This window comes from Schistocerca nitens, chromosome 1, assembly GCF_023898315.1.
Source record: "Schistocerca nitens isolate TAMUIC-IGC-003100 chromosome 1, iqSchNite1.1, whole genome shotgun sequence".
In the NCBI taxonomy this organism is placed as follows: Eukaryota; Metazoa; Arthropoda; class Insecta; order Orthoptera; family Acrididae; genus Schistocerca; species Schistocerca nitens.
In genome coordinates, this window is record NC_064614.1 from 222,716,867 (window position 1) to 222,734,050 (window position 17,184).

Here is a 17,184-nt window from a genome sequence, read left to right on the forward strand (position 1 = left end):
AGGATATGCAGAATCATTTTGAAAGCTGAAGCATCCAATTTACTAATTAGAGTATACAGAAGATTAGAAAACTGAGAATCTACAAAATGACAGAACAAGGATATAGTGAGAATACTTTGGTAAGCACAATCATTCCTCACCAAAAGGAGACTATTGTAATCCAACATGGACCATTAACTTAAGAAATTTGAGAATTAACATCTGTTCACCATTCTATGGAAGTGATTCACTGCCTGTCAGAAAACTGAACACAGTATTATTACGACAAACAGAAATTCCGCATCAACCAGATGATTGTGGTGCTAGCTACCTGCCTTCTTTAATTTCTACTAGTTGACTGGCCATTAAATTCAAAAGTTAAATATTAATCCTATAGGTTTCTTTCTTTCATTTTGAAATGTTCTCAGTTCTCTTGTCTTGTGTCTTTTGTACAATATACACTGAAAAACTACAAATCTGAAGACTAGAAGGATAACACACTCCATTTACCAACAATACTACAGACTCAACGATGACTATCAAACTCTGTGGGCATTACACTAAACACCCAGCAATACTTTCAAATAAAAGTGACAAATATTAATCTCGAAGCAATCAGCATGGTTAGAAACATTATTGAAAGACCACCATCTTTGCCTTCAGTAGCTACTGAAACTGCAATTTCAGACAGTCATCGAAAGGGCACCTGTATTGAAGTCTAGCAGATACACCCACATTCCTGAAATAATCTTAATCTGCACAAGTGTACTGAACACACTCATGGTGAACGATGTCAAATTAATCCCAAATATAAACTGCCATTCAACAACATCCATGCACAAGTTACGATGAGCAATCAAAACTTTTGAAGTGTGTTGTGAGAATGACTACTCAGAAACAAACTTCAGTAACACTGTTGACACCTCCCTCTTCATAATCTTTTCCAAGATATTTAGACTAAAATCGATACCTGCCAAACATATCCATGGGCCAGGACAAATGGAAAATGTGCACAATGAAACAATCATAATGGACAACACTCTATACATAGTATGCTGAAGTGAAGACCACAGTATACTATTAACTGGATATCTAATATTTTAGTGGAAGAAAAATTAAAATGACTTGTATATAGCAGTTTGAGACATAGCACTAGCTCAGATCATGGAAAGACAAGGAAAGAAATTAGTCACACCCTTTTCTGAACGACCACATATACCTGGAGTGATGTAAGGAAACCATGTAAAACCTAAATATGTGTGGTTCAAGAGGGTCTTGAACAACCCTCCTCCCAAACGCAAGTCCACTGGAAAATTATTGGAGGATTCAGCTAAATTCAGTGAACACGCTGGACACTCAAGTGAATAATACATGCATCAATATTTCACAATAAGCTATGCATATTTAAATTCTAATGAGGAGCAAAGTTTGGATTCAGGTGATTTAGTAGTCTGCAGAACCTTCATAATCATGTTTAATGAGTTAAGGCAATCCCAGCAGTGTGCACTCTTCCATAGAAGAAATTGACTTAAAAAAAAATACCTGCCTGAACTAATCGCTTAATAGATATTTGGCAACTTTTTGCCCAATTAGAACTAATGCTGCAAGTTATCATGGAAAGTAACTGATTCTCCCCCCCCATCTCATTTGAATACATAGTAAGGAACAGCACCCCCCCCCCTCGATAATTTTATTTTACTACAGTGCACAAAGTAAACAACATAACTGCCACTATGCACTATTCGGAGGAAAAATCTACATCAATGCAGATTGAGTACCACGTAACTACCTACGTTGTCATACTTTTACATAACATGTAAGCAAGGTCAAGCAAAGCTGAGAACATATTACCAGTCAATTCAGCTTTAACCACATCAATTTATTTTGTACAAAAGTTGATCATGACAGCATAATACTACAAAGGAAAGGGTTGAGAAATAGGATTTATCTACAAGAAATATTTAACTGCAGACAAAAATTTACCTTCATTTCAAGTATTCTTACAACTGTGTAATAGATTATACTGAACTACATCTGTTACAGTTCAGAGTCTGTTATTAAAAAATAAGTCAAAATATTGTGCAGGTTGGAATTGTTCTGACAAAACACGATGTCTTGAACCCTTTCAATTAGATGTCACCCACACTATAACATACAATTAACAGTGGGAATTTGAAGCTTAAGCTCAAAACACCAATGTCAACTTTACACAAGGTGTTCTGAGCAGAACTACTATTGCCTGGCATATTTTCACTAGAGGGCAGTACAACACGCAAATGAGTTTCTTTTCTTGAGACTGCGAACACCCAGATGTATCTCTTACTTATCAAAGAACTCTCAGTAACAGTCTACAGCAATAAAATACTCTGAAGACTTAGCCAATGACAGTCCTTTACTTTCATGTGTAAAAATTGCTGCCCAAGGTACTTTGCTCACTGAGAAGCAACTTTCAGTGTTCTAGTGGAGAGTTTCCCCATAGAGATGTTTCACACTTGGTATGTCCTATCTGTTCTCCAGTCGATCGTCAGTATCATGTGAAAGCTTAAAATAACTTTAGGTCTAAAGTTTCACTCATTTTATTGTGTTTCCTCGTGTGTAATTTTTGCACTGTACAATGCCAAGCAAAAATATATAACGAACTGAAAAGAATTCATTTGCATTTGTTATTGTACAATGAATGGATCACACCCACTTTCAAAACATCAGGAACCAATAAATATTAAAATGCAATTTTCTTTAGTTTCAGGCTTTTTCAGTCAAGTTTACCACTATCACCTCTGAAGACAACATGCAACAACATATCTGAGCACTTCACACATGAACACTACCAATAAAAATGAATAGGGGACAGGATGAAAAACTCAATCCTCCTTTGAACATTGTACTATTACAATAAGCTCTGTTAAATTAATTTACCATAAGCCACAGCCTATGATGCATTATGCATCATTTGCCTACTCCAGGGTATGCCCCAAGTTCCAGTCCACTGAGGTTTGATAAATACAGAAATTTCATTATCTAGTTACAAATAGTTAGCTATTGTCAACAACAGCCAGTTATTGAACAAAATTTACTTGATGCCGACACTTAAAAGCCTATATTCTAAATGAAATTTCTGCAAATTGTTAATCATGCTACTCTTACAGCAACGCACCTCTCATTTCGATCATTGCAAAGTGGAGGGTGCTGAGGTCTTCTGGTATGCAATTTAATACTAGGTTTACAAATGAACAATCTTTACTGATATATACATACAAAACTTGCCGAATTAATTACAGTTTCATTTCGAAATCACAATTTACATCAGAACATCAATATAAACAAAACTTATTTATTAAAAGTGGTGCACTATCTAGTAGCATCCACTGCAGAGCTCACATGTATCTGAAAGTTATTTTAAAAGAATACTATGGAGCAAGGAAAAATAAGTGACTAAAAACCAATACTAAGCAGGATGCATCATCAAAACATATCAGAAAAAAAGGTTTTAAAGTGTAATAAATAGTACTGTTCTCAAAATCTATCCCTGATAAATAATTTAACTAATTAATGTTCAATGTTTATTAACAAGATCATAAGTTTCATACATGTCCACTTTAGATGGAGTATGGAGAAAATGTACAATGAGAAAAATTAATATGGGCTCCACATTTGATGTTAAAAGTAATCAAAACCTGGTGCCTTCTTCACATTCTGCACCACACATTGTTATTTTTCTTGTTCTTTGAAGATCACAGCACTAGTAGCTCCCACCTTAAGTTAGGATTAGAATGGGAGGGCAATGCTATGATAAGTAAATTAAGATGGAACCATGAGACAGCAGTGATCAAGTAAACTGGATACAAGATAATGGCAGCAAAATATTTTTACTAACTATATCTGACTTGCATACACAATAAGGGCATACCAAAGGTGACAGAAGGACAGAGGAACTTCCTGTGACCGGGCATAAAGCAAGTTCCAACATACAATTCCCAAGCCTTTCCTGCCTTGACTGATCAAGTCTCTCGAAATATTTCAACAACATATCACATTTTAAAAAGAAGAAAATCATAGCTAAGTCTAACACCACAAAATAAATCAGGCATTCTTCTTCATTAAAACCACAGAAGTTTAAGTGAAAATTATTCAGTAGGACCAATTGCATTTCTTTCTTATTTCTCAAAAAGTAAAAGCTGTGGAGCTTTCTGCTGAAATGCTAGCAACGGTCATAATCAAAACACCAGTGTCAGGAAGTCCCTTAAGTTGCTTGAAATCTTTTGTTGTTTCATGTTCTATTGTTTTTTGGAAATTAACCGACAGCTGATTTTGGTGAGCCGGGCCGCTGCTGGTGTCGAGAGCATCACATAGCATATTTCCGCGTCCACTCTCTTGCCAGTTCATTATATTTTTCCCTATCTGTTTTGTATATCCTAGCTATCTCTGGCACTAGTGGATCATCTGGATTAGGATCACACAAAAGAGAGCATATGGACAGTAAAACTGAAAAAGAAAGGACATAACGAATCAGAAAAAAATCACTATATCTAGCCTTCTAATTTTAATAGAAATTATTCATACATATGAAGCAAGCTTACCTTTTGATATAGTAAGCGCTGGGGACCACTGCGATCTCAAAATGTCCAAACAGATACTGCCATTGCTATTTATATTAGGGTGATATATTCTTGTTGTAAATGCAACCTAGAACAGAATTATTTATGTAACAGCTTATTTTCCTGCATTCACAAAATTTAGCTTCCATTTCAGTACTGAAAAGATTCACATCTTTCTGTGATACATAGACTTATGATTAATCAAAATCTGGATTCTACTTTTTGTTAACTGACAGCTTGATTATCAAAGTAGTGAGACATCACAACAAGATGCGCATGGAAATTGACTAAACCGATGTGAACGTCTAAAGCCTACTTACATTTCACAAAAAGCTTGCTTAAACTGTATCAAACAAATATCTAAAAAGTCTAAAAATTCAAATTAATATGCTCACTAATGTACAGCCGTACATTATGTTACTGTTCACCACCTACAAAATATTATGTACAGTCTGCAATTGAGAAGAATGCACTTGACAGGAATGAGACTGGGAGTAATGTGGTCCAAACATGTATATGCTGTTCGGGAAACATTTTCATGAATGCGGTGATGGCAACGTAGTTAACACTGACGAAGAGGTTCTAGCAATGTAATCATATTAAATTTGCAAACTTCTTCAGTACTAAATTCGCATGGTGGTCTAGTGCTCAAGTGTGAGCCTGGAGGCTTTACAGCCACAGAACAATCTCACTCAGATGAATTTTTCAGTCTGCATTTACAGCAGTCTTCACCTACATTATGTGAGGATACGACAGGAACAACGTGTGGTTCAGATTCCGCATGAAACTGTAGGTCTTTTCCCTGGTACATCTACATTCATACTCCGCAAGCCACCCAACAGTGTGTGGCGGAGGGCACTTTACGTGCCACTGTCATTACCTCCCTTTCCTGTTCCAGTCGCGTATGGTTCGCGGGAAGAACGACTGTCTGAAAGCCTCCGTGCGCGCTCTAATCTCTCTAATTTTACATTCGTGATCTCCTCGGGAGGTATAAGTAGGGGGAAGCAATATACTCGATACCTCATCCAGAAACGCACCCTCTCGAAACCTGGCGAGCAAGCTACACCGCGATGCAGAGCGCCTCTCTTCCAGAGTCTGCCACTTGAGTTTGCTAAACATCTCCGTAACGCTATCACGGTTACCAAATAACCCTGTGACGAAACACGCCGCTCTTCTTTGGATCTTCTCTATCATTACTACAGTAGGTTATGAGCACCAAAGTCGGGAAAGTGGCATCCAATTATGATAACTTGGAAACATGTGTCTGAACGTTTCTCTCAGGCTCATTGTCAACCAAGGAATATTAATTTGCTTTCTTCGGTGCAATGATACTATCCAAAATAGTTAAACTATTCATGTGTGCATTGGATTAATACTGGTATTGTGAATCCAATTACTGAAATGTTTCTCATAACACGCGTTTCACTTAAAGTTCAGTTAAAGCATCACCAACACTAATTTTTTCTTAAATTAATTGTTTGTAATGTGGATGTGACTCGTGCATTGTTTCCTCACTGTCCACCTCCCCAAAACCATTCTTTGTAACTGCTTCCTGTAATTACTACATGACAAGTTACACGGCCCAATTTTTTACACACACACACACACACACACACACACACACACACACACACACACACACAAGTATTTCAACTAACAGCATGTTCTACCATCTAACAGTACAAAGTCCCCCATGTTATTTTTCGACTTACTGTCAACACAAAACAATCATTTCAACAGTAAGCACCAGGAACAAATGCTAATTATTTTTAACACTTTCCCAAACCTGTTGCACCTAACAGCAAAGTGTTCTTTTTAATGCAGAATAATGCCCGACATCAATACCACGTGCTAACAATTGCCTCACTAATTGTAGAATATGAATGTGTACCGATTCACAATTATTTCAATAAGTATAACAATTTTAATCCAGTTTCAAAAAAATCACAAAATGATTTTAAGCAAGACAACTCTGAAAACTCCGAGGTATTTCAATAACAGGTCCATAACAGTTCAAAATTAATATATCATGGTGCACATTGTCTGGAGAAATGAAAATCAAGACTTCACGGAACACATCACACTAAAAGTTTACATAGTACACAACATATCTGCAACTCAGCATCTCTGTCTGCTATATGACGAGGAGCAACTTTCCTTTTCACAATACTGTTACATTCTATCCTGCATTTTCCTTGTTTAACCATTTGCATTACTAATGATACAGAACAGGCAAAATAGTTTCAGGGAACCAGACACTTTACAGGCACTGGCATAAGTCTATGGGGGGAGGGGGGGGGGGGAAATCAAGAACTGGTGCTTATTTTCTACAGGACCATAAACCTCAAAAGATGTTCCCCCCCCCCCCCCCCCCCCCCCACACACACACACACACACACACACACACACACACACACACACAGCAACGAAGGCTTGTGCTGTGTTTACTTTTTATGTCTTTCACTCGCACAATTCACTCATTTTGTAATGAGACTTAGGTTTGAAACTGGTTCAGTAGTTCAGTCTCAAATCTCAACTGAAACCACACTTCCTGTCTGTTTACCTTTGTCAATTTCTCTGAATTTCTAATTTGTCTTTTTTAAAATTATCTACACTTTTCTTCGTGATTGCGGTCGTTACTGATCCCATTACATTGCCAATTCTAATTAGAAGCTAGTCTCCCGCATCTCCTTGGTACATATTTGTTGAATCATGTTTTGATTACACCTCTTAGTATTTTATTAACGAGATGTATTAAAAAAACATGAATCTTTTTTGGGAGAGAGATTTATTTACATCAATGTCAATAATTCAAAATAATCCACATCAGATGTACACCTATACTAGCACTTTCTCCAATCTCAAATACTTCTAAGAACTGCCTTTGTGATAGTTTTTCACTCCTTCAACTATGTGTTTTAGCTTATGAAACAGTAACCTATTAAAGTTTTATTTTATGAAAAACCACATAATGCCATTCCTGGCAAATACTGATAATGAAGCATTGTTACATACTGTTTCTGATCAAAAATCCATGAACAAGCATCAGTGTGTGATTATGTGGATTACTGTGAAGCAAAAATCATGAAATGTGTTGTCAAAAAACTGAGCAAGTTCCTTCGAGTTACTTCAGGCAAATGGTGTTGAAACTTGCATTATTACTCATTTGACTTTGTGATAGGAGGCGGTAGTGCACAATGTCATTAAAAATCAAACAGTGAGCATTACCCCCCCCCCCCCCACCACACACACACACAGATGCTTTTACAAGTGACATCATTGGCCCTATTTTTATTAATGTTAAGTTTGTAGCAAATGTATAGGTTATACTTCATACAGGAAAAAAGGTCCTGGCAGTTGGCACCACTTGCCAATTTTCAACTTAAGCACAAAAGGCTACTGGCATTACCAAAGCTGTACCAACACCAAGATGCTGCCAGCATGGCATAAAAAAATGTTATGCATGACTGGTTTTGGTAACCATACAAAGCAGCCGGGCCAGGTTCACTTTTACTCTCACGCATGCGAACTGTAGGGTGGAAGATAATACAATTCTTTTGAAGTTGTTGAAGTAACTGAATGTTTAACAGAAATAGGCTATTTTCAATTACAGTTGCGGTAACCAACTTACTTTTAGCACAGTTCGAGCTCTAGGTTACAATGGCAAGTCGTAATTGTATTTTGAGTACATGCTTTTAAACACTGTGCACTCCACTATGTATCACTGAAAAATCAAACTGGAAGAGAGATTTTCAAATTTGTAATAGGGCTGAAAGCATTTGTGCTTGAATGTTCTGTAGGGGACCAAACGTTGTCTCTTAACTTAAAGTGTTTCACAGACACTAAAAGGGCAAATACAAACTTTACAATGTGTCCGTATGTCAACAAGATGAGAGACCTACCTTTAAACTTAGACCAGTCATGAAGGAAACTGGGAGCCTTCAATTAAAATGTAAAAATTTTAAGCATAATTTGGTGGATCTTCCTGATGTAGACATGCCTTATACAGTCAGGACAAGACCATTTTTACTTTTTCCAACCAATAGGTCATTATGCTCAATTTACAAGTTAGTGCTGGAGTGTCCTACATGCCACTTCTGCGACAACTTGTCTTTTCCTAGATTTCAATGTGTATTGCTAAACAACAAAATTACACATGCTTAACTTTGTAACAGGGGAAGTCTAAGGTTTTTCGGAACATTTAACTCACTGTCAATGGGAACATTTATTGAAGTATATGAAAGTGGTGAGGAAATTTGGGCAGACTGTATCTTTCTGTATTTCATTAGAATTGTATTACGTTCACTATTTCACGTTTATCAAAATTACAACATATTTTTTCTCTCTTCAGTCTTCACATTTAAAGACACTAACAGATAAAAAAATTTAAAGTTAGGGTTTGTTTCAATGTGTCTTTCAGAACAGCACAATTACCCGAGACAATGCTTACATTCAGTATGCATGTACATTTGTCTTTCCTACCTTACATTCACAATTCACATTGAATTGCTACCCAGGTAAACCATGCCAGCACACTTTAGTTGCCCACAACCTTTCTAACAGTTCTGACCCCTCCTGAAGAGCATTCACTATCCAGCAGCACTTCATTCAACAAAACTTAACATACACAGATATGAAGTTTATCATTGCATCAGCGACTGTGTGATGATCCAATGAAGTGTGGTTACACTGTGTCAGAAGAGTGCAGAATTTCATGGAATATGACTGCTTTATTGTGTCCATAACTTCAGGGAGAATGCGGGATTCTTTAATTTTTTTAAAAATCTGACCTTGTACCTTTCTGAACCTAAGAGATTTCGATGTGTAATTCTTCTAGCACAAATTGTCAAATTTAACCTACATTCTATCAACAGCAGGAAAGGGAACAAACAAACTCACAACAGAGACTAAAAACAACATTACCAGAAGGACTTGCCTAACAAATGTCAAACCAATTGGTACTGCACATGGTTACTGGGTTCTAAATGAAGCAGAAAATATACGTAGCAAGAAAAAAAAATGTAGTAGATAGCAGCTTATGTCTGTTCATACAGATCCCTTTGTTACCAGTATGTGGTTTATTTGACAACATAGCCGACAATGTGATCAAACTAATCCCTATTAAAATGAGGCTTAGCAGTTTCTTCCACTGATCCATCGAGCTGTGACAGATGCAACAGCTTACATTCCTACAGAATTTTCTATCAGATGGTGTATTTCAAAATATTTATGACATACAAACACATACCATGAACTACTGCTTGAAGAGTAACTTTCGCCCCTTCCCACGGTTTGCTTTATCCCATTAATTTGCTAAAGTTGGGGAAATGCAAATCAGTTGTAGAAGATGTGGCAGAACTAAATTTTTTACGATGCCCACTACTTACAATTCTACCCGTAAACTATGTCCATTTGGTACCTTATACAATCAGTCCGAGCCTATTACAGTACCTTCATACTACTCTGAAAAATGTCCGAGTCCAAAAGGATCAAACGCCAGAACTAAAAACCCACTTACATAAATCCATCCTATATTACTGCATTTTCCACGTATCTGTTGACAAATGCACACTTTTCAGTGTATGTAACAACCAAAACCCTGAAGGCATTTGTATTAAATTAAAAGCCTGAACTGGTATTCTCAAATTACAGATCTAAATGCATTAGCCCTGCAACTATTGTGATACAGTAACAATTTTTAGATAAAAATGTCCAAAAGTTGAATTTTTGTTCAAAAGTTATGTGGCAAGTAGTACACAGAAATCTAAGGATAATAAGTGTTTTCCACCGAATCCCGTTGCAGACAAACAGTTGGGCACATTGACAATGGCCTCACAGTACTTTTGCTACCTTAGGAAGCTTGTTGTAAACTATAGTAAGTTTCATAAGAAGCCCAAGTGCCTTCCATCAGCCTTCGTGTGGCACAAAAAAGTGAGCTGTTTAGCCATAAGAATCTAAGCTTCTACTCCTTTATTTCAGGAATTTCTGAGATAATACAAGTAACTTCAAGCACAAACAAATTTTGTGTGACAACTAGCCCATAGAACAATTTTTGAATGTATAATGTATGTGTTTTTCCAATTGTCTATGGGACATTGAAGTAACTAGCTATGGTTATTAGCCAAGTTGAACTATAAAATTATGACTGGGGTTTATGTAAAACCCATCTCTTACCTTTGGAGGTTTAAATGGATAATCTGTAGGAAAATGAATTGTTAGGAAGAATACACCTCCCTGGTACGGGCTGTCTGGCTGTAACAAATATAAAAATTTGACTGTACACAATTTTACCCAGAAGAGCTGGATTAAACATAGTTAACATTTCATAACTTAATTCATCACTAGTACATTAACAAAACTGAAAATCTTAACTAAAACATTATTCTGTATATCAAAAGGAAAATTACAGAATTTTCAGGTAGTAACACTGGCCAGTACTTGCCTTCACACAGATGTCAGAGGGCCATGAAAGTACACATTATCCCATCTTCAGGCACATAACTCCTTTCACTTACACTTGAAGGAGGAGGAGTAAATATACTATCCTTGCAATGAGATGGGAGACTGATGCTGAATGCCATGAAACCCCTGTGACGTTTGCCTAGATAATAACAGGGTAACCTTGCCATGGGTCCTTGGTCACCCAGGAATTAATGTTAAACACAGGTTGTCAGAATGAAATTTTCATTCTGCATCAGCATGTGCACTGATATGTAAGATAGAGCACGAGGCCACAAAAGGCAAAGGTCCCGAGATTAAGTCTTGGTCTGGAACCAGTTTTAATCTGCCACGAAGTAGCAAGCATACGTTGGCCAGGGCTGGGGCAATGACTATTTGCTGGACTGGAATCTGACATAACCATAACAAACTTTAACAGGAGCTAGATTGAAATCCTAGATCTAATGACAGCCCATGGGAACTATGGGAAATATCATGGGCATAAGCAGAAAAATAGCCCTTACACGCAGACTATGTGATCTGGGTAGGAAATTTCATCACACTTAATGTTCTAATACTAAGCATTGCAAACCAACAGAAAAAATATTGTGTCAGTGACTCCAGCAGAAACTGTGCCTACCAGATCTACCAAAGGAACTTACTACCCTTCAAAGGTACCGGTTAGCTCTTTTAGAATAAGAAGGGGGGAGAGGGAGGGCACCCAACCACAAATTGTTTTGGCGTGGGCATCAGGAGAGCTGGGATTACTGTTCAGTCTATCAATGGGATGCACACACTACCAGTAAATATATACTATATGCACAAACTAAGTTGACACTCTGTGCAGTGGCTGATGGGAGCAACTGTAAATGAGGAATGGCGTATCAAGTTAGCGTGTGTATTATCCTAAACTGTATCAGGTACCAGTAATTCAAAGCAAATCCCTGTCCATTCAGTAATAAAATTATCTCTTTGGCTACTGGAAAAAGTGACAGCAGGGATAAAACAAGAGTGATGTAAGTTTGAGATGTAAATCTAAGGTTTTTCTTAGTAGCATTTGTTTTGGAAACTGGAAACGAATCTTGATTGGAACACTGCATTAGTATCGGACTATAAATTGAAAGGTCTGTCACAAGATATTCTCCTTAACTCGTCTTCTTACTGATCACCATGATACTATTAAACCATTTTATTAGTGCTGTACTTCGGGGTTTGAAAATTTGTGGCCTCTAGAAAACAGTCAAGACGGGATTTGTCTCTCCCAAAATAGGTCAACCCAAGTTAATAAATTTCGGAATAACACAGCTGCTTGTCAAGCAAGCTGACTAATCTAATCAGACATTATAGCTGAGTTGATTTGTTTCCGTGTTATAATCTGCAACAGTTTTTTAGGCCACTTCGGGTCGACAGAAGCGTCCAATCCCACGCGTCGGCTTTGACCCGTGACGTAAGGGTGTTGTGTGTGACGTCATGACGGCGCGGAGTTTGGTTGTCTCCAGTTCTGTTTTATCTTATTTTATTTACTTTTCTGATCTGTTCGTTCTATCCCGTGAGATTTTTTTTTTTAAAAGACAAAAAACACTAATCAGCTACTGAAGCATCTTTATCTTCTATGGGTTGCAGGGGTTACGATCCCTGGGGAGGTGGGTGGGTATTCATGCATGGCTGTCTTCACTTACACGTTGTAGCTATGCAAGGTGTCTAAATTTGTTTATATTTAGTTTGCCCCCCACCCAAAACACCCCATTTCCCGCACTTGTCCCGTTCGTGTCATTAGGCTTCTTGTGGAAAGTGTGTGTGTGTGTGTGTGTTTGTGTTTGTTTTTGTTTCCGCCATATTTGTGATGTCATGGGTCAAAGCAGACGGGTGGGATCGGACGCTTCCGTATTTCCGCCACTTCCATTCACCAATGGAAATGATTCGTAAATATGAAAACTCTTTCATATTCTGATTCTACACTGAACTAGTTTGCAGTCATTTCATATGAAATGAAGGCAGGGACATTTCTCATGTCAAGACCATGACTTTAAGCACTGCTGTGTTTAAACCAACATATCACAAGGTCTTTGAACACCATTTAACCACATCTTTAGTAATATGAAATGACACCAAATTTATGATCTACAAACAAAATGCGTAGTAAAACAATGTTTGCGAACAGTTCCACCAGTTTTGGTTCAGTCACTGATGCAAAGCTTTTCACATGTAACAGCCCTAGAATGGCTTGCCAACTGCCAGGTTGCAACTAGCAGCTTCTTTCACATTGCTGTTTTACATCTATTCCATTATGAAAATCAATTACTGGTGGCAAATACCAGTGAACCCAACAAAACCTGGGACTAAAGAAAATTTTCAAGATATCAGCATGCATTTCTTCTCAACTGAAGAGAACTCTCCATCCCTCCCCCCTTTTCTGATTTATATTCCAGCGACATTACTTTGAAAAGGCTATTGCACAGAATTTCAAATTCTAAGTCTTATTCTGAAAAGAATATCTACAAAAGAATATCTACAAAATAATGTTCTAACCATGTTTTCTTTTCCCACTTCAAAACGGTGCAAGTGATAAATGGGTCTTCGTATGGAAGGAAAATTTAGTATTGTGAGAAACTGCAGCATCTTTTAACACTTTACTAGTAAATCACAAAATCTAAATGAATTTTTACTGTGTCTGGCACAGACTTGTTGGTACATAGGCAAGAGAAAATTTTTATCATAATTGTACCCAACTGGAAGTTTAAACTGAAGAAGCTTTGCACCGCTGATTTTGGAACAGCACCCACAGTAAACTGATATGAGCAGGATAAAAATTACAGTCACTAACAGGTGACTAGTGTGCATTTGCTAACATGTGTACTAGCGCCAAATCATGCTTGAGTATCAATTTTCAATTACTCTACAATAACCTCCACAGATAATTTTTTTACTCTTATTCCTGCATCACTTGTCAATATTTTCTATAAAATATTTTGATGAAAGTGTTCAATGATTTCCAGAATAACGAATGCTTCATTACATCTTGGCACGCCATTCTGATAAACAGGCATCCCAACTGCTCATGTGGCAGCTCACAACAGGAAGTATTACACATGAGAAATTTTCAGTTTTATTACGTTACATAGTTAAAAACTGAAAGTAGTAATTTTTTGTACCTAGATTCTTACAAGATTAATTGTTGCATACATTCAGAGAGAAGGTATCTACTAGCTCCCCCCTCAATCATATTTTACTACTCTTAAACCCATGTCACAATGGATGCTTGGGTCAAACATTCATTTACTTGGAGAACAGTCACTAGATAGAACATAGGTGATGTACTTACTGGTCCCATTATTGTGGCCTGCCAGTGGAACACTGCAAAAGAAACGATCAACATAAGAACCAGAAACAGACAATTTAATCAGTAAACTACAGGCTATGTAAGTTCATGCATGAGAAACTCTACTAATGTTCCTCAATGTTTAACATCTATTCAAATATGAGCAGAACATTACTTCTGTCAACTTTTCCAAATGTTACACAAAAATAAACAATAATACCAACTAATCTGAAGCAATTAGGCCTACACATTGCTAGGGAAAGTAACCCTCACAGAATTCACTTTCAATGCCGTTACAACTGTGTTGTAACTTAAAATGCAGGTATTGTCACTGTCAAAGGGAGTGGCAAATAATTTGAATTCAGAAGGAGTGAACTTTTTTTTTCTCTCTGGGTCTAGTTCAGAGAACAGGACACTAAAGTGGCTCATATTTACCCAGTTATTTCAACTAATCATTACACTGACTTAAGCTGTGTATTATCAAAAAGTACTTACTGCCCCATATATGTTAGATGAATTTTGTGGTACCTCATTTTAGAAAGAAAAAACTCAAAATATAAAAGCAATTTTATTAGCTCTTTCCACAACATTTAAAATTTCAATATTTTAAAGTGATTATCAGAGTAAGCAACTGTCACTGCATGATATGTCAACTTCTCTGATAGGTTTGAGTGTATCACTGCTACAACAAAGGCATATAGAATTGGGGGAATGTTTGACATTACTTGCAAAAATTAACTTTCAACACTATCTTTCACCCGCCAACACATTTTAGATACCGCACATTTTGTAAGACAGCTTTTGATTTCTTTGATCACATTTAAATTAGCCAATTTTTAAGTAAATACTGTAATCAAGTAATAAATTACGTCTAATATACAGACAAAAACTTACAATCATCGCCCACAGGTCCTGCTGAGCATTGTGCTGGAGGATCTCTACCCAGGTCTTGCAGTTCCTGAAACAAGGGCCGTGCATGTCAAATTATGAAGCCCATGTATAGTTAAAAATAACTAACGGCATGTTATTTGTCACAGGAGTTTATTCTGAATGGCAGGTGCCCAAATTCACAATACTACACGAAGACATACTAAACCAAGTCTATTATCAGATCACAGCAGCGTATACTGTAAAACCCTGGAACACCAAACCTTCAAATCACCTCCCACGTTGTTCAATCGTTCAGCTCTACAACCATGTACTGTCTTACTTTACTGTACGACCTACCGAAAAGTACACTTCCTGGTTGGTCAAGAAGCACTTGCAAGGCACGCCAATTTCTACTATGATCTTAATCAGGAACTGAGTATAATATCAACTTTAGGCACTCACATGAGTGCACAATCTACACTGTTCACAATGATAACTGCACCACTTTTGTCACCTGCCATCACTATCACAACGTGCTTTACGAATTTCGAAGTATATGAGGTTCACATTGTAGGCACAAAATCGTTACTGTAGTAACACACGTCCGCAGCGCGTAAACTAGTTGTTTATAACTTATGAACAGTACACATGTGCAGACATAGATTATTTACCTTATTAATTCGTTTTAACGCCATTTGACGGGCTGTGTATTATATATTTCTGGTTTGAAACCAGACAATGAAACCGCTAGCCAAAGACCTTTGATTGGGTGAGTAAGATGGCTGCTTTCTAATTCTAACGCGATGATACACAGCTAGTCAAGCTGAATCCTGCACTTTCACAGAAGTAAGACAAAAATCACCGATTAACCACTGAAAACAACGCACACCAACAACGTCAATTAATATGATTTATATATTGATAACCACTGCTCAGAAACGATAAGACATTTCTCCTCTTTCATATGTTCAACAACTCAGCAATGATAGTGCTTCCTTTCCGCTTGAGACTTCACGTCTGTCCGGCACCACATTCGGAGCTTCACTACGAGAGGGCAGTGATGTTTATACCGACCAGATAGTTCTCCTGTCGCCCGACAGAGTACACTTTATAAAGAGTGTCTTTGACAGAAGACTAGTTACTATTTAGGAAGCACTTCAGAACTTTGTGAGTTAGGTTCAGAGATAATTCTTAAATTATGTTGAGTTCACATTGCACGATCCATTTTATAACAGTGCAAGCAATTTTAATGTCAATTCATGAGGAGTGGAATCTCTCTCTACCTCACACGCACATTCGTTTCAAGCAATATTGTCTTCCTCCTTCCAAATACCTGTAAATTCTATGAATCCACATTAAGTTGATGAAGTTAATTTCTCAGAAAATTTCACCTGGTTAAACACAGGAGCAGCGGTAACGATATAAGTCCACAAAAGGTAACTTCGAAGCTCCTACAATTTATTGAAATTCCGTATGAACAATACTTTCAGTACCCACAAATGTATTATTATATTAGTATACACTATATTCTTTCTTTACCCCTGCATTCATTCAACGTATGCCGTGCATTATCGTACGAGTTGCCAAACTAGTTTTGTCCGTCTCGTATTTCGACGACTAAAAATGAGGAAGCTATAGACACTGGATTTGTTGCTGTAATATAATGAACGTTGGACATTTTTATCTGACTGCACATGCGTTTTCTATAGTGCTGTAAAGAGAACAAAATAATTTACAATTATATTTTGTTATATACTTAACGAAGATCACCGAAATGAGAGCAGGTCGGTGCGAAATCTATAGATCTGATGTAGTACCGCATGTCATTCTAGAAAATACAATGCTTAGCTTTTGCATTCGCTTGACCGGAAGGAACAGACCAACGAAGAAATCATTGTCACTGCCACTTCCCATAGTCTGCTCAATTACGTCCATCTCTCATTTGTTATTTGAAACCAAAATGTATCACTTCTGAGGTGTAAT

At 37.2% G+C, this 17,184-nt stretch overlaps 1 protein-coding gene across 1 annotated transcript; it reads right to left on the bottom strand.

The window, feature by feature from the left end:
* Window positions 1-2,539: 2,539 nt before the first annotated feature.
* On the bottom strand, window positions 2,540-16,222 carry LOC126246138 (ubiquitin-conjugating enzyme E2-17 kDa). The gene is made up of 6 exons (XM_049948372.1): window positions 15,873-16,222; window positions 15,226-15,289; window positions 14,335-14,366; window positions 10,749-10,826; window positions 4,557-4,662; window positions 2,540-4,461 (listed from the first exon to the last, which is right to left on the bottom strand). The coding sequence occupies exons 1-6, from the start codon at window positions 15,894-15,896 to the stop codon at window positions 4,322-4,324; spliced, it is 444 nt and encodes a 147-aa protein (XP_049804329.1). The 5' UTR covers window positions 15,897-16,222; the 3' UTR covers window positions 2,540-4,321.
* Window positions 16,223-17,184: the final 962 nt, after the last annotated feature.

Excerpts from the sequence above, each read along its gene's own strand:
- LOC126246138 (XM_049948372.1), bottom strand. The coding sequence starts at position 15,896 with ATGGCGTTAAAACGAATTAATAAG. Across the intron at positions 15,290-15,872 it reads CGTTAAAACGAATTAATAAG|GAACTGCAAGACCTGGGTAG; the intron begins GTAAATAATCTA and ends CCCTTGTTTCAG. Across the intron at positions 10,827-14,334 it reads AGGCCACAATAATGGGACCA|CCAGACAGCCCGTACCAGGG; the intron begins GTAAGTACATCA and ends TATTTGTTACAG.